The sequence below is a fragment of the Bos indicus genome, chromosome 15 (genome assembly GCF_029378745.1).
Source record: "Bos indicus isolate NIAB-ARS_2022 breed Sahiwal x Tharparkar chromosome 15, NIAB-ARS_B.indTharparkar_mat_pri_1.0, whole genome shotgun sequence".
Lineage (NCBI taxonomy): Eukaryota > Metazoa > Chordata > Mammalia > Artiodactyla > Bovidae > Bos > Bos indicus.
This window is the reverse complement of record NC_091774.1, coordinates 47,286,469-47,303,397: the sequence shown is the minus strand read 5'-3', so window position 1 is coordinate 47,303,397 and position 16,929 is coordinate 47,286,469. Positions and strand designations below refer to the sequence as shown.

The following is a 16,929-nucleotide window of genomic DNA, read 5'->3' as shown; positions in this document are numbered from 1 at the left end:
TCCAGAAGGATTCCATATGCAGCAGAGCAACTGGGCTGGAGTGCCACAACTACCGAGCCTACTCTCTAGAGTCCCTGAGCCAAAACCACTGAATCTGTGCTGCAACTACGGAAGCCGGCGGGCCTAGAGCCTGAGCACCACGTCAAAGAGCAGCCCCAACTCGCCACAACTAAAGAAGCCCAGCACAACCGAAAATAAAAATAAATGAATTTTTTTGTTTTTTAAAGAAAAATTTCTCAAAGGGAAGAACTGACAGGAACTTGATAGTTCTGTGGATCTGGAGAAGCACTGAGATACAGTTCAGTTTTAATCACTATTCTGTCACTTAACTGTCCCGTGCCTCAGTTTACCCATCTGTAAAATGGAGAAAATAACAGTATTATACTAACTTTTTAGAGTTGTTGTTAGAACTGAGGATTAGTCATTATAAAATGCCTGTTTCAGTGCCTGGGACATCCTACAGCACTCGGCAAATGATAGCTTTCACCGTCAAGGATTCAAGAAGGTGGAAGACCCAAGTTCTAATTCATGTTCCTGGCTGTATGGTCTTTAATCTGTTCTTAGCCACAGGTTGTCGTGTCTTTCTGAGCTACTTCATTTAGTATAATAATCTCTAGATGCATCCATGTTACTGAAAATGAGTCCGACACAACTGAGCGACTGAACTCAACTCAACTAGCCACTTTACCATCTGAGCCTCCGTTTCCTCAAACATATGATGAAGGCATGGGTAAGCCTAGGGTCCCTTCCACTTGGAGAAGTCTGAGTACGGCGACTAAAGGCAGGGCGACGACTCACGGGTGCAGGGACCAGTGGCAGAACATAGGAAATTGAGGACTGGCACCTTCTGGGCGGAGAGTAACAGACCCAGTGTAAGCATCCCTGCCTCGCTGTGCTCCCCGCCACCACCACCAGCTCTTGCCCACTCCGCTCCGAGTTTAAAGCCCGGTGGGCCTGGCAGTTAGCTATTCCAGGAATTTTGAGTGAGAGGAGTTGCCTAAGGGGCCTCGGAGGAGCCTCTCACCAGCCACACTAGATAGGCTCCAGCAAGGGCTGGGCGGCGACAGCAGCCTCCCGCCGCAGTCCAGGCCGGGGTGGAATAGCGGGCGGGAACCTGGGCAGGTCCCAGGCGCGCCCCGCCCACTCCGCGTCCACTCCGCCTCCCTAGCTGCGCGCTGGCTTCCAGCCACCGCGATCAGCTGCTGCGGAACCCAGAAGGAGGAAGGGGCGGAGCTGCTTTGTGGCTTTTCTCAGAGCCATCAGCCGACTGCGCGGGGGGTAATCGGTGTCCCTGGCACCGCCTGGGATCCCGAGAGCCTACTGGGGCCTACACCAGCCGGGTCCGGGCAGGCGAACCAGCCTGGTCTAGGAAGCTGGGCGATGCCCCGCCATGGAGTTTCTCCCGGCCAGGGCCGCCCCAGGTCGGGCCGGGAGCAGGCATCGGACAGGTCCTTAGGGGCCCCCTGTCTGAGGCTCCTGTGGTTGGGCTTGGCGCTGGCGCTGGCACTGCCCAACTCCCCGGTCCTCTGGTCCCCTGCGGAGGCCCACCCTCTTCCTACCCAAGGCCATCCCGCCAAGTTCATTCGCATAGCGCCCCAGCTCCAGGAGGCCTTTGGCTGGTGGAACCTCACCTGCCCAACCTGCAAAGGACTGTTCACCGCCATCGACTTCGGGCTGAGGGTGAGCGCTACAGGGGCTGCTGGGAGACAGGCCAGAAAGGTGCAGCTGGGGGTAGGGGCTGGGGCTAAGGCCGGTGCTCCCGGGTTTCCAAAAGCATCCCTGATGGAGAGGCTGTCTTCCACAAGACTTTGCTGAATTTGCCGTTCTTTGGCTGCACACCACCACCACCACCTCCACTGTGACCTTGTGAAGTAAGGAAACAGTGCAAGTTTAATGCTGGGCACTGTGCTAGCGTTTTTATACAGGTTAAATGTAGCCTGCTAGGTGGTTTCATTACTGTTATCTCTGCTTTACAAATGAATAGAGGCCCCGGAGCTGAAGTCACTTGTTAGACAGCCAGCAGCTGGTGCGGGCGGGACTCCCAGCTTGGTGTGCCTGACTGAATCCCCTCCACCTTACACCTAGCACCACTATGCCTAGAGCTAGCTACTACCCAAAAGGGAAGCTGAATTAAAGAATATCCAGAGATGTGGGACTAGTTCGGTCTGGGCTGCCTTGACTGTCCTTCATGGGGTTATGATGAGTGCTGGTTGGGTGGGGGGGGTGGGGGGGGTGGGGGCGGGGGCAGAAGGTTTCCTCAGGGAATCAAGGTCCTATCCTCACGTGTGTCCCCAAATGCTGGTCAGTCTGTCATTCTGCCCAGTCCAAATTTCAGGCCACTCAGCAGACAATGTCTGAGAAAGTCAGCCGGGCCAGCAAAGGCCTGAACTGCCACTGAGCTTAAAAGGAAGTACTGGCCTGGTGCTGTTTGAGTCACAGGGCAATGTCTGTGGGAGACAGGTGTGAACTGATATCTCTTCGCCGTGGTGGAGTCTATTCCAGCCCCACTGTGGGTATGGAAGCCCAAAGGGTCTTTCATATCCAGGACGGCCTGGCCCCTGAGCTCTGTCTCTGACCCCTCACCGCTGGTTTTCCTATGGCAGAATCAGGCCAGTGTGGCCTGGGTGGGCTCCGTGGCCATCAAGCTGTGCGTGCTGCTGAAGATCGCGCCGCCTGCCGTGTGCCAGTCAGCTGTCCAGCTCTTCGAGGACGACATGGTGGAGGTGTGGACACGCTCAGTGCTGAGCCCGTCGGAGGCCTGTGGTCTGCTGCTGGGCTCTTCCTGTGGGCACTGGGACATCTTCTCCTCTTGGAACATCTCTCTGCCAGCCGTGCCAAAGCCGCCCCCCCAGCCGCCCAAGCCCCCAGCCCCAGGCTCCCCTGTCAGCCGCGTCCTCTTTCTCACTGATCTGCACTGGGATCACGACTACCTGGAAGGCACAGACCCCAACTGTGAGAACCCACTGTGTTGCCGCCGGGATTCTGGCCCACCGCCTGCCTCCCAGCCCGGTGCTGGTTACTGGGGCGAGTATAGCAAGTGTGACCTGCCCCTGCGAACCCTGGAGAGCCTGTTGAGTGGGCTGGGCCCCGCCGGCCCTTTTGATATGGTGTACTGGACAGGAGACATCCCTGCTCACAACATCTGGCAGCAGTCTCGTCAGGACCAGCTGCGGGCGCTGACCACCATCACAGCCCTTGTGAAGAAGTTCTTGGGGCCCGTGCCAGTGTACCCTGCTGTGGGCAACCACGAGAGCACACCCGTCAACGGCTTCCCTCCCCCCTTCATAAAGGGCAACCAGTCTTCCCACTGGCTCTATGAGGCGATGGCCGAGGCGTGGGAGCCCTGGCTGCCGGCTGAAGCCCTTCGCACCCTCAGGTATTTGAGACCCACGGAAACCCAGGGAGGGAGGAGAAAGGTGGATGAAAGCGAAGGGAGTGGGGAACCGGCATTACGCGTGAGTGCTCTGCCTGAGCCCTCAGCTCGCTTCACTCCCCTCCCAGTCTGACCCCACTTTCCATTTCCACCCTTATCTCCGGGCACCCTCCTTCACAGGGCTAGCGGCACTGTTTGCTCATGTTGGCCCTCTCTAAGATGCCTTCCCCCTGTAACATCCCAATTTTTCCGGCTCACCTATGTAGGCCTGGGCCCTCTTCTCTCTGGACGACCTTTGCTTCCTGTTCTAGCCTACTTTCTCTCTCCTCTGAGCTTCTACAGCCTCCAGTCCTCTGAGCCACTCTCCAGTCCCATGGGCCCTCTAGTCAGTGCTGTCTGACCTTCAGCCAGAATGTGAGCATGAGGGTAGGGATCATCCTGGGTGCCTCTTTCCTTCACACAGGTTCCTTGCACAGGACTAGGCACAAAGGGCCAAGACTCTGAATGCGTGCTGACCCGTGTTCACTTTGTTTCAGAATTGGGGGGTTCTATGCCCTTTCCCCACGCCCTGGCCTCCGCCTCATCTCTCTCAACATGAATTTCTGTTCCCGTGAGAACTTCTGGCTTTTGATCAACTCCACAGATCCTGCTGGACAGCTCCAGTGGCTGGTGGGGGAGCTTCAGGCCGCTGAGGACCGGGGAGACAAAGTGAGAGGGTGGTGGGAGCCCAGCCGGTGGGCAGGGGCCAGGGGTTGGGGGGAGAGCAGGCCCTTCCCCAGCAGACTCCTGTCTGGTGCTGGAGCACTGTAGGCAGAGCAGCTCTATTTTTCTGGCACTCACAAGTGTTCCCTGGGGATTCAGCTCAACTGTCACTCTTAGAAAGTCCTTTCACTTGCTCCCCATCTCTGGCCATGAATGCCAACCCTTGTTGGAGACATGAACACTTGCCATCCTAGCTAGTGCTGCCTGGACCCCTCTTCTCCTGAAAACCTTCCTTAACCCTCCCCACAGGTGCACATAATTGGCCACATTCCCCCAGGGCACTGCCTGAAGAGCTGGAGCTGGAATTATTACAGAATTGTGGAAAGGTAGGAGGAAGATGTGTTATAGGCAGGAGTGGTTTTCAAGAGTCTAAAGGTCAGAAATTCCCTCAGGCATCTCACTATCCCCCACTGCCCCATGGGGTTGGGAGGCTACGTCCTTGAACTGGATGGACAAAGAAAGCACCCTCTCCTCGTCAGATCTTCTTCTCCCCCTCACTAGAATCTTCTGAATGTGATTTGTGTCTTCTGGCCAGGTATGAGAACACCTTGGCTGGTCAGTTCTTTGGTCACACCCATGTGGATGAGTTTGAGGTCTTCTATGACGAAGAGACCCTCAGCCGGCCGCTGTCTGTAGCCTTCCTGGCGCCCAGTGCCACCACCTACATCGGCCTTAATCCTGGTGAGTGAGGCGGAAGCCAAGTTTTTGGGATGAAGGAGGTGGTTGAGAGAGAGGAAGGCGAGCTGGAACCAGGGCCACCCAGGGGATAAGCTGCGCCTCCTTGCTGGAGTGGCCTTGCCCTCTCCGTGTCCAGTCAGTCCTCCCTCCTTGCAGGGTACCGTGTCTACCAAATAGACGGTAACTACTCTGGGAGCTCTCACGTGGTCCTGGACCATGAGACCTACATCATGAATCTGACGGAGGCGAACGAGCCCGGAGCCACGCCGCACTGGTACCTCCTCTATAGGGCTCGGGAAACCTATGGGCTGCCCAACGCGCTGCCCACTGCCTGGCACGACCTGGTGTACCGCATGCGGAAGGACACACAGCTTTTCCAGACCTTCTGGTTTCTCTACCATAAGGGCCACCCGCCCTCGGAGCCCTGCGGCACACCCTGCCGCCTCGCTACCCTGTGTGCCCAGCTCTCCGCCCGCTCAGACAGCCCTGCTCTGTGTCGCCACCTGGTGCCGGATGCAAGCCTCCCTGATGTCCAGAGCCTGTGGTCAATGCCACTGTTGTGCTAACACCCCTGGGGCCCAGAAGTGGGAAAGCGCTTGTTGTAGGAAAGGAGTGAAAACCCCAGAGGGCCACTGTGAGGAGAAGAATGTCTGGTGGAAGGGCCCATCTCTGGGCCCATGCACACCTCGAAAACAAGACCTCCTTTCTTGGAGCTGGTTTAGCAAAATATGGGAGGGGGGTTGGCTGCTCTGAGGCTGCTGTGCTTTTGTGGCCATGGAGCAGAGGTCTAAGTTGGCACTGACTTGGGCAGACCAGACAGAAGTTGTCGCCCCAGGCCTGTACTGGTCAGCCAGGAACCCTGTGCTGCTGCTGCTGCCTGGTTACCAGGCTGTTCAAATAAATACAAGGGACTTGGACTCAAGACCCTGCTGCGACTGTCCCAATCTGCTTTTTTGAGGCAGGGAGGGCAAGGGGGCCCCAGGAACAAGATCCTAACGGAAGGAGGAGGGTTCTTGGAGTGATGGTGTGTTGCAGGCACAGGAAAGCACATAGCTCAGCAGGGCAGACTTTATTAGTGATATCAGTACAGCAGAGGTGCCCACAGAGCAGAGGGGAGAGGACCCATGCCTGGACCAGTCCCCGCCCCCTTCTGCCCCAGCAGGATCCTATGAAGATGGGGCCTGGCCTCGACCAGTTCCTCCTGCTCCACCTGAAACGTGGGGATGGAGAGCTGGGGCTGGCCTTGCTTCCTCTTTCTGCTCCTCTTCTCTCAATCCAATATTGTCACTTGCAGAATTAGATCTCCCTTCCCAGCCCCCAGGTGAGGAACCCCAGCTACTGGGGAGGGCAACTCTGGGGGGGCGGGGTGGACCTGAAGTCTAATAATAGCCTGCAGGACCCCTCCCCACCCCGCACCCTTGAGTTCCCTGGGGCCCAACGCAAGCAGGTGGAGGGAGCATGGACGGCTTCAGGGGGTGTGGGACCCTAGCCGTTTAGGCTTGAGGGAGCCCCACAGCGACTGAACGCCCCGGCGGACGGTCCACCCCACACGCCGGGCAACAGACTCGGCTGGGGGCGCCGGGAGGCAGGAGGTGGAGGCCTGGGAGCGGGCATCCAGACACTTCTGGTAGCGGAGCTGCAGAGGCAGGAGGCACAGTCACGCCGCAGCCTGCCCCAAGTGGGCGGGTGCCACCGCTTCACCACCCTCCCCACTTACCATGCACGCCGCCTGCACGGCCTCCGAGAGGCTGGCAGCATTGGGCTCGCACCAGAACATGTGGCAGCAGAAGGAGGCTGGGCCGGCAGCCATGATGAATGCAAACGTGTGGACATCTCTGCCCACGGCCAGGAAGGACAGGAAGCGCACCCGGCACTCCCCCAGCACTGCCTCTGTCTGCGGGGAGGGGCACCAGTTGGAAAGGGATGGCCAGTCCCTCTTCCTGGAGGCCCTTCCCCTCATTCCCAGTCTTCCCCTCCACGGCAGGGCCCTGCCATACCTTCTCCACCCAGGCCTTTACCTGCTGGTGCAAGATGGTGAGAGTGGCAGGGGCCACGCTGACGTGACTTGGGGTCCACTGCTCACGGCTACTGGAGGACAGGACGGATTCCAGGGCCCCATTTATCACGTCTACCCCTGAAAGATAAGGACATGAACGTGGCAGTGCTGGCGGTGGGCAGAGGACACCCCAGCTCTACACTAGACTGTCCGGCTCTGCCCAGTCAAGCTGGGGTCTCTGTCCCATCCCTACTTCACCTGCCCACAGCCCTGGACTAGCATAGATACCCTTCTTTGGTGCACTCCTCCTTGGTTTCAATGACCTGGCACTTTTCTAGTCTCTTCCATCTTGAATCCTAAGCTTGCTTTGCTTCACTGACTATGTGTCTTCCTCCAGCCTTCTGAGCAGACTGACCCCCAAAGCTCTATCCTCCCCATACCTTGCTCTCCACATTCACACACTGCAGTGCTTCATACAACTCCTAAATCAGCCCTTATAGGCCAGTTCTCGCCAGTCCTTAAGACCCCAAGATGCAAGCTTTGCTTTTGGCTTTTTTTTTTTTTAAGATTTGCATTTGAGCAATGTTGTCTCATGTGTCACACCATGTTATGACATTATAGTGCACTATCATACACAATCTCACAATAGATCCCTTTATCACCATTTTACAGGTAAGGAAACTGAAGCTTATATTGAGAAATCAGGTAATTGACCTTAGGTCACAACTGAGAAATGAGGATCTGAAGACAGGCAGTCTGATTCCAGAGCCTGGGTTCTTAGCCAGGCCTTTCCCCTGCCCCTTGTCTATAGTCCTAGTCTCAGAACCAGAGGGGTTGTCAAAATCTTACTGCACTCAGTAATTTCTATGATTTATGCAAAAGCCAGGGAATCCAAGGTTCCTGGCTTTTAGATGGATCAACTTGCCCTTGTAACAATGTTTCCATTAGCTCCTAATGTTAACTGCCCTTAAACACTTCCACCCATAATATTTCCACCCATGCATCCCACTGCCACTGGTACTCAGCAGAGAACCAGGGCAGCAGCACAGGGCATAGGGCATAGGTTCTGCTCCCTGCACTCCTCATGAGCTGGCTGTGTCATCTGTGTGTGGTTGTAGTGGAGACATTAGAGTGACCGATGTCCATGAAAAGCACACACTGGTCCGCCCCCAGGCCCGCTTGCCCCTGTCAGTGCCTCTGGGCTCCCACTAGGAACCAAACACGTGGGCCCTCTGAGGGCAGAGAACACGTCTTCCCCCAAAGTCCTCCCTCACCTTGGCCTTGCTCATCATACCTCTGACTGGATCAAAGCCAAACTTCTCTCCTAAGCATGAAGTCCTCCAAAAACTGGCCTCATCTGACCTGTCAAGCTCCATATTTTACTGCTCCCTGAACTTCAAATGATTTATGTAGCATTATCAACATCTAATCTTGGCAAATGCCCAGCTAGGCAGATGGGAAATACAAAGTAAAAGAAGAGGATGCCCTCCAGGGGCAGATTGTAACTGAGGGAAAGCCTCCCTCCAGAGGGCTCCTCCTCTCTTGACTGTCTGCGAAACTCCCAGTTCTCAGGCATCAGCGTTCACCTAGGCCCTCCTGTCTGGGAAGCCTTTCCTGCCACAGGCAGACAGGGTGCTGCTGAGACAACTCTCGGCACATCTTGTAACTGCTAGGAACTTCTTCACACTAGGCTATGGCCATCTCAAGGACAGAAATCAAGTTTCACTGTCTGTGTGCCCAGTCCTAGCACAAGGCTACTGACTGAAGGAATTCCAGATGTCTGAGAAAGGCAAATGGGCAAATGTACCCAAACTGGTATAATAACCCAGCAACCCGAAAGCTACAGAAGGGTGATGACACAGAAAGGAGTGGGTGGGTGAGGGCAGCCCGCAGAGGGCTCAGATGTGAAATGACACTGATGCCAGTCATGTGGAGACCAGACATCAGACTGCCTAATAAGCAGATGGAGCTGTGGGGGTGGCACCTGGCTCCAGAGTGGGGAGGATCAGCATGGAGGCGGGGACAACAGTGGAACTAGGTGACCTGGAAAGAGTCTGTCATATTTGATAACAGCTCAGGACTGAAACCTACACCCTGATGCCAGCCCCAAACTCCCAACCCCCCTTAGCCTCGTTCAGTCACTAAGTCCCTCACAATCTCCCGGAGTTTGCTCAAACTGATGTCCGCTGAGTTGGTGATGCCATCCGACCATCTCATCCTCTGTTGCCTCCTTCTCCTGCTGCCCTCAATCTTTCCCAGCATCAGGGTCTTTTCTAATGAGTAGGCTCATCGCTTCAGGTCTCAACTGTAGCCTTCCAACATACTATATAATTTACTTATTGCCTGTCTATTCTGAATAGAATGTCAGCTACTTAAAGGCAGGAATCTTGGTTTAAAGGCAGCTGTGTTCATTAACATATACCAAGAACCTAGACCAGTGCCTGGCACAAATCAGGCACTGGGTAGTCATTTGTTGATCGATAGATGATTAATGAGTGAATATTGCAGCTTCAGGAGGGGCCAATGTTAAACTTGAGCAGGTTAAAAACAGAGCATAAATAAAACATGATAAAGTGAGTTTAGGGACTACCGTGTGAAACTCTTGGCTTCAACAGAGCAGACCTTCTAAGCTGATGGACCGCAGAGGATCCATCAAGGGCTGTAGATAGTTCCTTTATTGTACTGAGAAGCTAAGTGAATGGCAGGTAGATAGGGGAGTGATGAAATAACTGGAAGAGTCATGAACTTGAGGGTGAAAGGGAGGAGGAAACAGCACAAAGGGGAGGGCGGAGTCATGAGTTCTTCCTGCTCTCCCACAAGGATCTTCTCACCTCCAGCTGCACAGCTGTGGCAGTGCCTCTGAATTAAGTCTACTCTCTGCAAATCCAGGCCTTCCTTCAACCCCAGCTCAATCCCCACCCTAAGAAGGGTTCCCTCACTGAATGTAATGGTGCTGATCATTAGTCAGCATGGTATAAGGGGAAGAACAGAGAACTGAAGATAACCAGGGTTAGAGTCCTCAGTCCACCATCTCTTGGGCTCTCACCTGAGCGTTCTTTCGTTTGTGTATTTGTTTATCCATTCCCAAATACTGTTGAGTTCTTCCCAGGTGTCTTTTGGTGTGACACCTGACCATTTCTTGAAGTCTCTTTTCCTCTGACTTCACACCTGCTCCTCCACTGTCCATTAAATGTTGGAGGGGCTCACAGCCAGGCCTAGCCTGATATCCCTTCTCACAGTGGCTACCCACGTTCCAGGGTCAATCTTCTTCAGACTCATGGCTTTGATTACCTCTCTAACCCAACGATGCCCACATTTGTATCTCTAGCCCAGTCCTCTCCTCTGTGAATCCAGCTGCCAATTTGAGTTTGCTACTCACCTTCCCAAAGACACACCAAATTGAGCATGCCTAAAATTGAACTCAAATCTCCAAACCAAAACTGGCCTCTTCCAGTACCTTTAGAGAATGACACCACTATCCAGTTAGTGCCAAAAGCCAGGAAGCCAGGGGTTAACCTTAAGGCCTCTGTCCCTCACCCCACGTCCCACCAAGGCATGTTGACTTTAATCATCCAATAACCTCTTGAATCCACACACTCCTCTTCAGCCCCAGTACAGTGCAAGATACTCTTATTACCAACCACAGCTACTGCAAGGTCCTCCGGAGGTCTCCACGGCCACCTCCACCTGCTGAACACCCTTCTCCATGGTATCGCCAAGGTGTGTGCATGTGTGCTTAGTCGTATCCAACTCTGTGACCCCAAGGACTTTAGCCACCAGGCTCCTCAATCCATGGAATTTTCCAGGCAAGAATACCGGAGTGGGTTGCCATTTCCTTCTCCAGGGGATCTTCCCGACCCAGGGATCAAACCCACATCTCTTGCATCTCCCACCTTGGCTGGAGAGTTCTTTACCAGCTGAGCTACCAGGGAAGTTCTCACAAAATTAAAATGATTATGACAAGTGTGCTCCAGAAAACTCTCTGATAGCTTCTTAACACTTTAGGATGAAGAACAAATCATAAACATGGCCTATGAGGTTCCGCAGGTTATGACCACTGCCGAGCTCCTAGCCTCATCTGGCACTGCTTTTCTCAATCCCTTTGAAATACTAAAGTGTCTTTCATGATGGGTCCTCACACCCAATCTTCACTCTGCCTGGAGTGATCTTTCCCCACTTTATTCCTGTCTCCATCCCATTTGGGCACATTAGATCCTATTTATTTTTTGATCTCAATTCAAATGTCACTTTCTCAAATCTTTTCTGACTTCCTAGACTAAATGAAGCTCCTCTGTTACATAGTTCCATGTATCTTGCTACTTTCTTTCAGTAAAATGACTCAAATTGTAATTGCACATTTATTTGTGTGATTGTTTGATTTAATCCTCTTTTTTTCTACCGTAATTTCCTATAACCTCCATGAAAGCAGGGCTGTGGCCATTGTTCTCTCAGGACCTGGTACATGGTAGGCCTCATAGTTATTTGCTAAGTGAATGAACAATAACAGGTACTGTGAAAGTATTACAAATATCAGAGGGAACCTAATAGTCTCTACTCTCAGTTTCCTTAACTATAAAATGGGTATCATCATAATCCAAAATTCACAGGATCCTCAAGAATTAAATGACATGTAAGGAAGTACTTTACCAACACAAAGCATATTGACAAATATGCTCACTGCTCCCTTTCTAGATGATCACAGTCCATAGTTGGTGCTGTAATACCAAACACAGCTCCTGGCTGCTCCAGCGTTTTAGTCATCAAAGACCTACCTCCCAACCTAACCAAAGCTTTTCAAGAATGGGTCTCCCTATATGCCTGGTTCACACTCAGGGAAGCTAGGACCCAGAGTGAAGCTGGGACAGAGGTACAGAAGGTGGGATGCACTCTGAAGAGCAGGGTGACATCAAGCAAGAGGAAGGTCTGGTAAAAGAGGTACTGGGAGGTAGAGGGTGGGGGAAGGGCTTTGAGATCAAGGTGGTGGTGCCTGGGTGGAAAAGGACACACATACCAACAGGTTTAGCAACAGGCACATTCCCCAGGTAATAGACTTGGAACTTTTGCACCAATTCATTCTTAGGTGCTGGGAATTCCACTGCAGGAGGAAAGAAAAGGATCAATCACAGGGACAGATCTTGCTTCTCCCAGTCCCCACCACCAGGGCATAAGCTGAACACTGACTCAGCCAAGGCCCTACCTCCACCCCTCCCCTGCCTCTCCTTAACCAAAGTCCCTCCACTAATCTGACCCCAGGAATTGAATCTCCATTTTTATTTTTTTTGGCCACTCCGCATGGCTTGCAGAATCTTAGTTCCCTGACCAGGGATCTAACTCACACCGCCCCCCCCCCCCCCCCCATTAGAAGTATGAAGTCTTAACCACTGGACTACCAGGTTAAGTGCTGAGTCTCCATTTTACTATCACTCTGCCTAGGAACTCGTGCCTCTTCTTGGGTCCCCCCAACTTTGCCAACAAAACAGACAGACCTGGCAGGGTTGTGACACTGACCTTGGAAAGGGACGTCCACAAGTTTAGAGTGGTCCAGGGAGAGTCCGTTTACCAAGCAGCGGGCATTGCGCCTTTCGGCCATGATCTGAGAAAGGAGGGGAAGAAGGAAGAGGCAGGGCGAGTCGGTCAGGGCTTCATCGCCCTGGAGCGCCCCCCACTCAAAGACCCCACCCACGTCCTTGTAGAGCAAAGGTGGCAGCTACTCCAGGGTGCGAAGGGGGCCGTGCCTTAGAGCAGATCTCATGCAGGCTGGTGGCGATGTTCTTGGCGGGTGCCTCACAGCGAAACACGTGGCACTTGAGCATCTGGGTCAGCTTATCGCGAGCTACGTAGGCAAAGTCCCTGTTGGGGGAGGGGCGCCTCAGTGTCTCCCAGTGCCTTCCAGTGCGGACCCTCACTCCCGCCCACCCACGCCGTCCCCATCCGTCTGCCCTCGGGTCGCTGTCCTGTGGGCACTGCCTTCTGGCCAGAGGGTAGACAGGCAAGCATGCCGAGGTCTGGGAGGATGGGCGAGCACAGCGCGCAGGGAGGGGCGGGGCAGACTAGAGGACTTGGGCACTTTGCTGCATCTGGTCCAGGGGTGGGGAGAGGAATGGTCAGGGTAAATTAGGCATAGTACCTCTCTCTGGGTCCGGCAGCACAAGAGAGGCAAACAACAGAGTTAGGGAGGAGGGCCTCGCTCTGACTGCTGGCTGAGCCCCCACCCCGGAGCCCCGGCCTTGCTCCCACCTTCCGCTGTCCCGCCCGACGCCCCACACGCGGATGCTGACGATGGGCTGGGTGTGCAGCAGGGCCTGACTGTGTGGCTCCACCAGCTTCAGCGTCTCATCCTCCAGCTGCAGCAGCAGGTCCTTTCCCTGCAGGCCCAGGAAGCAGATGCTCAGCGGTGCCCCAGCCGGGAAGGTGGCTGATCTTTGCCACTTCCAGCTCGAGGGAGGTGAGCCACTCCTCTAGGGCCCTTTCTTTGGTGTGGGACCAGCCACCCTGCAGGCTTCAACTCTAACAAAGCTCACACCTTTCATCTCTGACGTGACTCCTTTTATCAACCCCATCGCTGTTAGGCAACCATCTCCCGATCAGGAGTCACACTTGCATCTCGCAGACTTGCCTGGTGGGTCTGCACCCGCCTCCCCAGCCCTGGCAGAGGGGCAGCTTGGTTCTCCCAGCTCTCCCAGTTTCTGCACTTCACCGCCACCCTGCCACCCTGCCAGCTCACCTCGCCCCAGCCCCCAGACATGGGGTCGTGCAGATTGTTTTTGTGGTAGGAGAGCTGACGGATGCAATTGTTGACTGCCACGCTGCTGCGGCCAGGGGCCAGCTCCTCCTCGGTCATCTCCACCCAGCCTAGGGAGCGAACGGCGAAACACTGCCAGACACAGAAGAGGGGGTAGGAGATAGAGGGTCTGGTCTAAACCCAGAAGAGCCCCCAGCCAGGACACAGGGCACTCTGCTGAGACCAGAGGAGTTCCCGACTCAGAGCACGGCGGGTGGGAGGACATAAGAGGCTCCACAAACAGGACAGAGTTGCAGGAGGGCTGATGGTCTCAGAGGAGACCCCTGGGCAGGAAGCACCTGAGCCCAGCCAGGAAGGACCCCCTGCCAAGACACAGGGCTGCCTGAGTTATAAACTGAAGTGCCTCCTGCTCAGACACAAGGGTCTGTGCTGAGAGTGCAAGAGCTGAGGACCTGCGGAGCTGTACTGAGACCAGAGAGACCCCAGAACCTGACCCGAGGGTGCGCCTGTTCACGGGGGCCCAACTTGGGCACAGGCATTGCCTTGAACACACCTTGATCCCTGGGTTGGCATTCCGTGGGGGCAGCTTCTCCTCCTCTTGGGGCAATGGCTCCGGGCTGGAGGCAGATGTAACACTTGGTACAGGCCCCCGAAGAGGGAGCTGTCCCAAGGCCCCTTCCAGACAGACCCATCCTACTGCCAGCCCACTCACCTGAGGCTCTGAGCTGGGAAAGGCAACATCCCCTCCTCGGGGTCCTTCAGCCCCAAATCCATTGGGGCCTCCTCACTGGGCTCGTCCTGAGCAAGGGGAGAGAGAAATCAGGACCCAAATGATGCCCCGTCTCCAGCTCCCCCATAGTGAAGGAGGTCCCCTCACTCACCTTCCAAAATTCTCCATCCTCAAAGCGTTCTCCGTGAGTGAAGCCGGTCCAGGTGAGCTAGAAGCATGAATGGGAGCAAGGAGTGGCTGGCTTATCTTGCTCCAGCAGCACCCCCCTCCACCCCAGGTCAGAACTCTCAGGCCTGTGAGCTTCACCTGGGACTCCTCTCGGGGGCTGCTCCCCTGTGATGGTGAGGCCCGGCCCGGGGGCTCCCACTGAGTGGTCCCCGTGGGGATGTGCCAGTAGTAGGTCCCTGAGGTGTCCTGGACCCTCATCCATCCAGCCGGCAGGTCGGAATCCGTCTCGAAGGCGTTGGGGTTCCAAAAGGAATCTGCCGGGTTGGGGGGGGTGGTCTTGGTAAGGGTCTGCCTACCTAACAAGAGAATCGTGGGTGCTATGCCCAGTCCCCTCCTGACACCCAGTGGTGGAGAAGGGGTGGGGGAAGGGCTCCAACTTAAGATTCCTGCTTCCGCCTAGAGCCTGAAGTCTGGAGTCACAGCATGGGAGTCATCAGCAGGGAACGTGACTCAGGTCTCCTCCTGGGCCCTGATCCTGGCTAATGTGGCCACACAGAGGGAAGGAGGGAGGCAGAGAGAAGGCAAGGAGGTTGAGTGACCCCAAATGACCTGTCATACATATCCGTATCTCCAGTGGACACACTTACCCTGTACACACACATGCACACAGACACACAACATATACAAGCCCTACTACACACCTGTGTAGCCCCCACAAACACAAGGCTGTGCACACACAGGAGACACCTACACAGATGGCAGGTATTGCATTCAGGTGCACACACATGTGCAGGGACAAACACGCGCACACCAACTCCACCCATTCACTAATGCAGCCACCATCCACAAAGGTGTGTGCACACACAGATGTATATTGTAGCCCCTGCCACACACATGTGCAGACTACATCCATAATGCCCCCCAACACATGTGTGGGTACCACACCCACAGTGAATGCACAGACACGCAACATATGTCAACCTCTGCCACATGTGTGCAAATACCACAGACACACCTTGACCCTTACCACACACACGTGCAGACATTTCATGCACACGCGCACACCACACACCTGTGACATACCCTCCCCTCTCTGAGCAGAGCCACACCATTCCAGCCCCGCAGCCCAGCTCACACCTCCACCACGCCCATGCTCCCTGCCACCCCACCCCACATGGTGCCCAGGCGCATGCCGCCCCTCACCTGGGCTACTATCCTGCAGGAGGATGGCCAGGAAAAAGTCCTGGGAGAACATGGCGCTCCTTCCCAGCCCCTCCTGCTCCACCCTGCCTCCTCACAGCCCCTCCAGCCCGGCCAGCTGGGCTCACAGCCTGGTGCTGGGCTGCAGAGAGAAGCTCATCCCGCCCACTTATCACCAGGGCAGAGCGCCTGCCAGGCAGGATCCTCCCCCACCTGGGGCTCACCAGGGAGGGGCCAGGACCACAAGGGAAGGAAACCCCCTTGGAGTGGGGATGGAGGGTGCAGCTCGTGAGACCCCAGCCTTCCCTGTTCACATCTCTTCTTTCTGATCCTAGATCCCCTCCCCCAATCCTGAATCTCCATCCCACCACCCGCAGCGATCACCTCAGTGCCACAGTCAAGCCCAGCCTTAGGGACGACAGGAGGCTCAGCCTTGTGGGAACACCCCAGCCACCTGGGGCCCTGCAAAGCCTAGAGCTCTCCCTGCAAACAGGGTGTGGCTTCCAGGCTCCCAGGGATCCCGCCCCTGCCCAGAATCTGCCAAGCAGTTCAAGCGAAGAGTGGGCTTCAGGGGCTGGGCCCCAGCAAGCTTGAGACTGGGCTTGGGGCTTCCCAGCACCAAACCCCCTCACCTGCCAGGGCCCAGCTAGGCTGCAGCGTCTCCTCGGCAACCGCAGCACCAGGACCGGCTGGGAGCGCCCAGACTGCTGACGTGCTTCCCGTTACCAGGGAAACCAGGAATCCTGACTGGTCCAAGAGGCAGCACTGAGGGACAGGCAGTCAGTCCCCAGACCCAGGCTGCTGGGCAACCAGGCGAGGAGGGCTGGAAGTGGGCGTGGCTACACCAAGGTGACTGTGTGCCTGATGCGAGAGTCACTTTGGCAAGGTGCCTCACCACCCTCGGCTTCCAATGAAGTGGCCTCAGAGAGGAGGGGCTCTTCTTGCCCATCCAGCCTCCAGGTACCCGTTACTGCCTCCCTCCCCCCAGCCTCCTCTCCCCTCAGGCCCCAGGGAATTAGAATGCCCGTGTTTCCCTGGGAACCCTCCACCGTCTTCAGGGCTTTCCCGCCAAACCTTCCAGGAACACCGCACCTAGGACAGCTGTGTCCCCCAGAACCACACCCTTCTTCCTGAAGGGTCATATGCCCCTGAATCTGAGGACCAGGTCACCTCTCCTGACTGAGTCACACACACCAATCCATCTGCCATCCCTGTCAGTCGGCACCTTCCTGCCTCAAAGAGCTTCATCCTTCCGATCTGTCCTGGAGGGGCCGCTCTCC

General features: G+C 55.5%; 2 protein-coding genes across 5 annotated transcripts in view; one reads left to right on the top strand and one right to left on the bottom strand.

The window, feature by feature from the left end:
* The first annotated feature begins 1,199 nt into the window (after positions 1-1,199).
* On the top strand, positions 1,200-5,735 carry SMPD1 (sphingomyelin phosphodiesterase 1). The gene is made up of 6 exons (XM_019975396.2): positions 1,200-1,680; positions 2,604-3,376; positions 3,910-4,081; positions 4,385-4,461; positions 4,671-4,816; positions 4,970-5,735. Exons 1-6 carry the CDS (start codon positions 1,381-1,383, stop codon positions 5,377-5,379), a joined length of 1,878 nt encoding a protein of 625 aa, XP_019830955.2. The 5' UTR covers positions 1,200-1,380; the 3' UTR covers positions 5,380-5,735.
* A 132-nt stretch (positions 5,736-5,867) lies between these two features.
* The window catches only part of APBB1 (amyloid beta precursor protein binding family B member 1), a 22,827-nt gene continuing 11,765 nt past the window's right edge, over positions 5,868-16,929 (bottom strand). For 3 of the 4 annotated variants that reach the window (XM_070803765.1, XM_070803764.1, XM_070803766.1), the window contains exons 3-14: positions 14,588-14,763; positions 14,433-14,489; positions 14,264-14,349; positions 14,105-14,168; positions 13,534-13,683; positions 13,047-13,174; positions 12,545-12,659; positions 12,318-12,402; positions 11,821-11,904; positions 6,832-6,947; positions 6,531-6,707; positions 5,868-6,449 (exon numbers count right to left, since the gene is read on the bottom strand). In XM_070803765.1, coding sequence (XP_070659866.1) covers positions 6,282-6,449; positions 6,531-6,707; positions 6,832-6,947; positions 11,821-11,904; positions 12,318-12,402; positions 12,545-12,659; positions 13,047-13,174; positions 13,534-13,683; positions 14,105-14,168; positions 14,264-14,349; positions 14,433-14,489; positions 14,588-14,763 — 1,406 coding nt within the window. In that variant the 3' untranslated portion in view covers positions 5,868-6,281. Of the gene's footprint in view, positions 6,450-6,530; positions 6,708-6,831; positions 6,948-11,820; positions 11,905-12,317; positions 12,403-12,544; positions 12,660-13,046; positions 13,175-13,533; positions 13,684-14,104; positions 14,169-14,263; positions 14,350-14,432; positions 14,490-14,587; positions 14,764-16,281; positions 16,357-16,929 lie in introns of those variants that run through there. The other variant, XM_070803767.1, reaches the window with a different exon arrangement.

What these genes read in the sequence shown, in the direction of transcription:
- SMPD1 (XM_019975396.2), top strand. Translation starts at nt 1,381, where the DNA reads ATGCCCCGCCATGGAGTTTCTCCCGGCCAGGGCCGCCCCAGGTCGGGC. An exon ending in CCATCGACTTCGGGCTGAGG is followed by an intron (nt 1,681 to 2,603) that starts GTGAGCGCTACA and finishes TTCCTATGGCAG; the next exon opens with AATCAGGCCAGTGTGGCCTG. An exon ending in CTACATCGGCCTTAATCCTG is followed by an intron (nt 4,817 to 4,969) that starts GTGAGTGAGGCG and finishes CCCTCCTTGCAG; the next exon opens with GGTACCGTGTCTACCAAATA.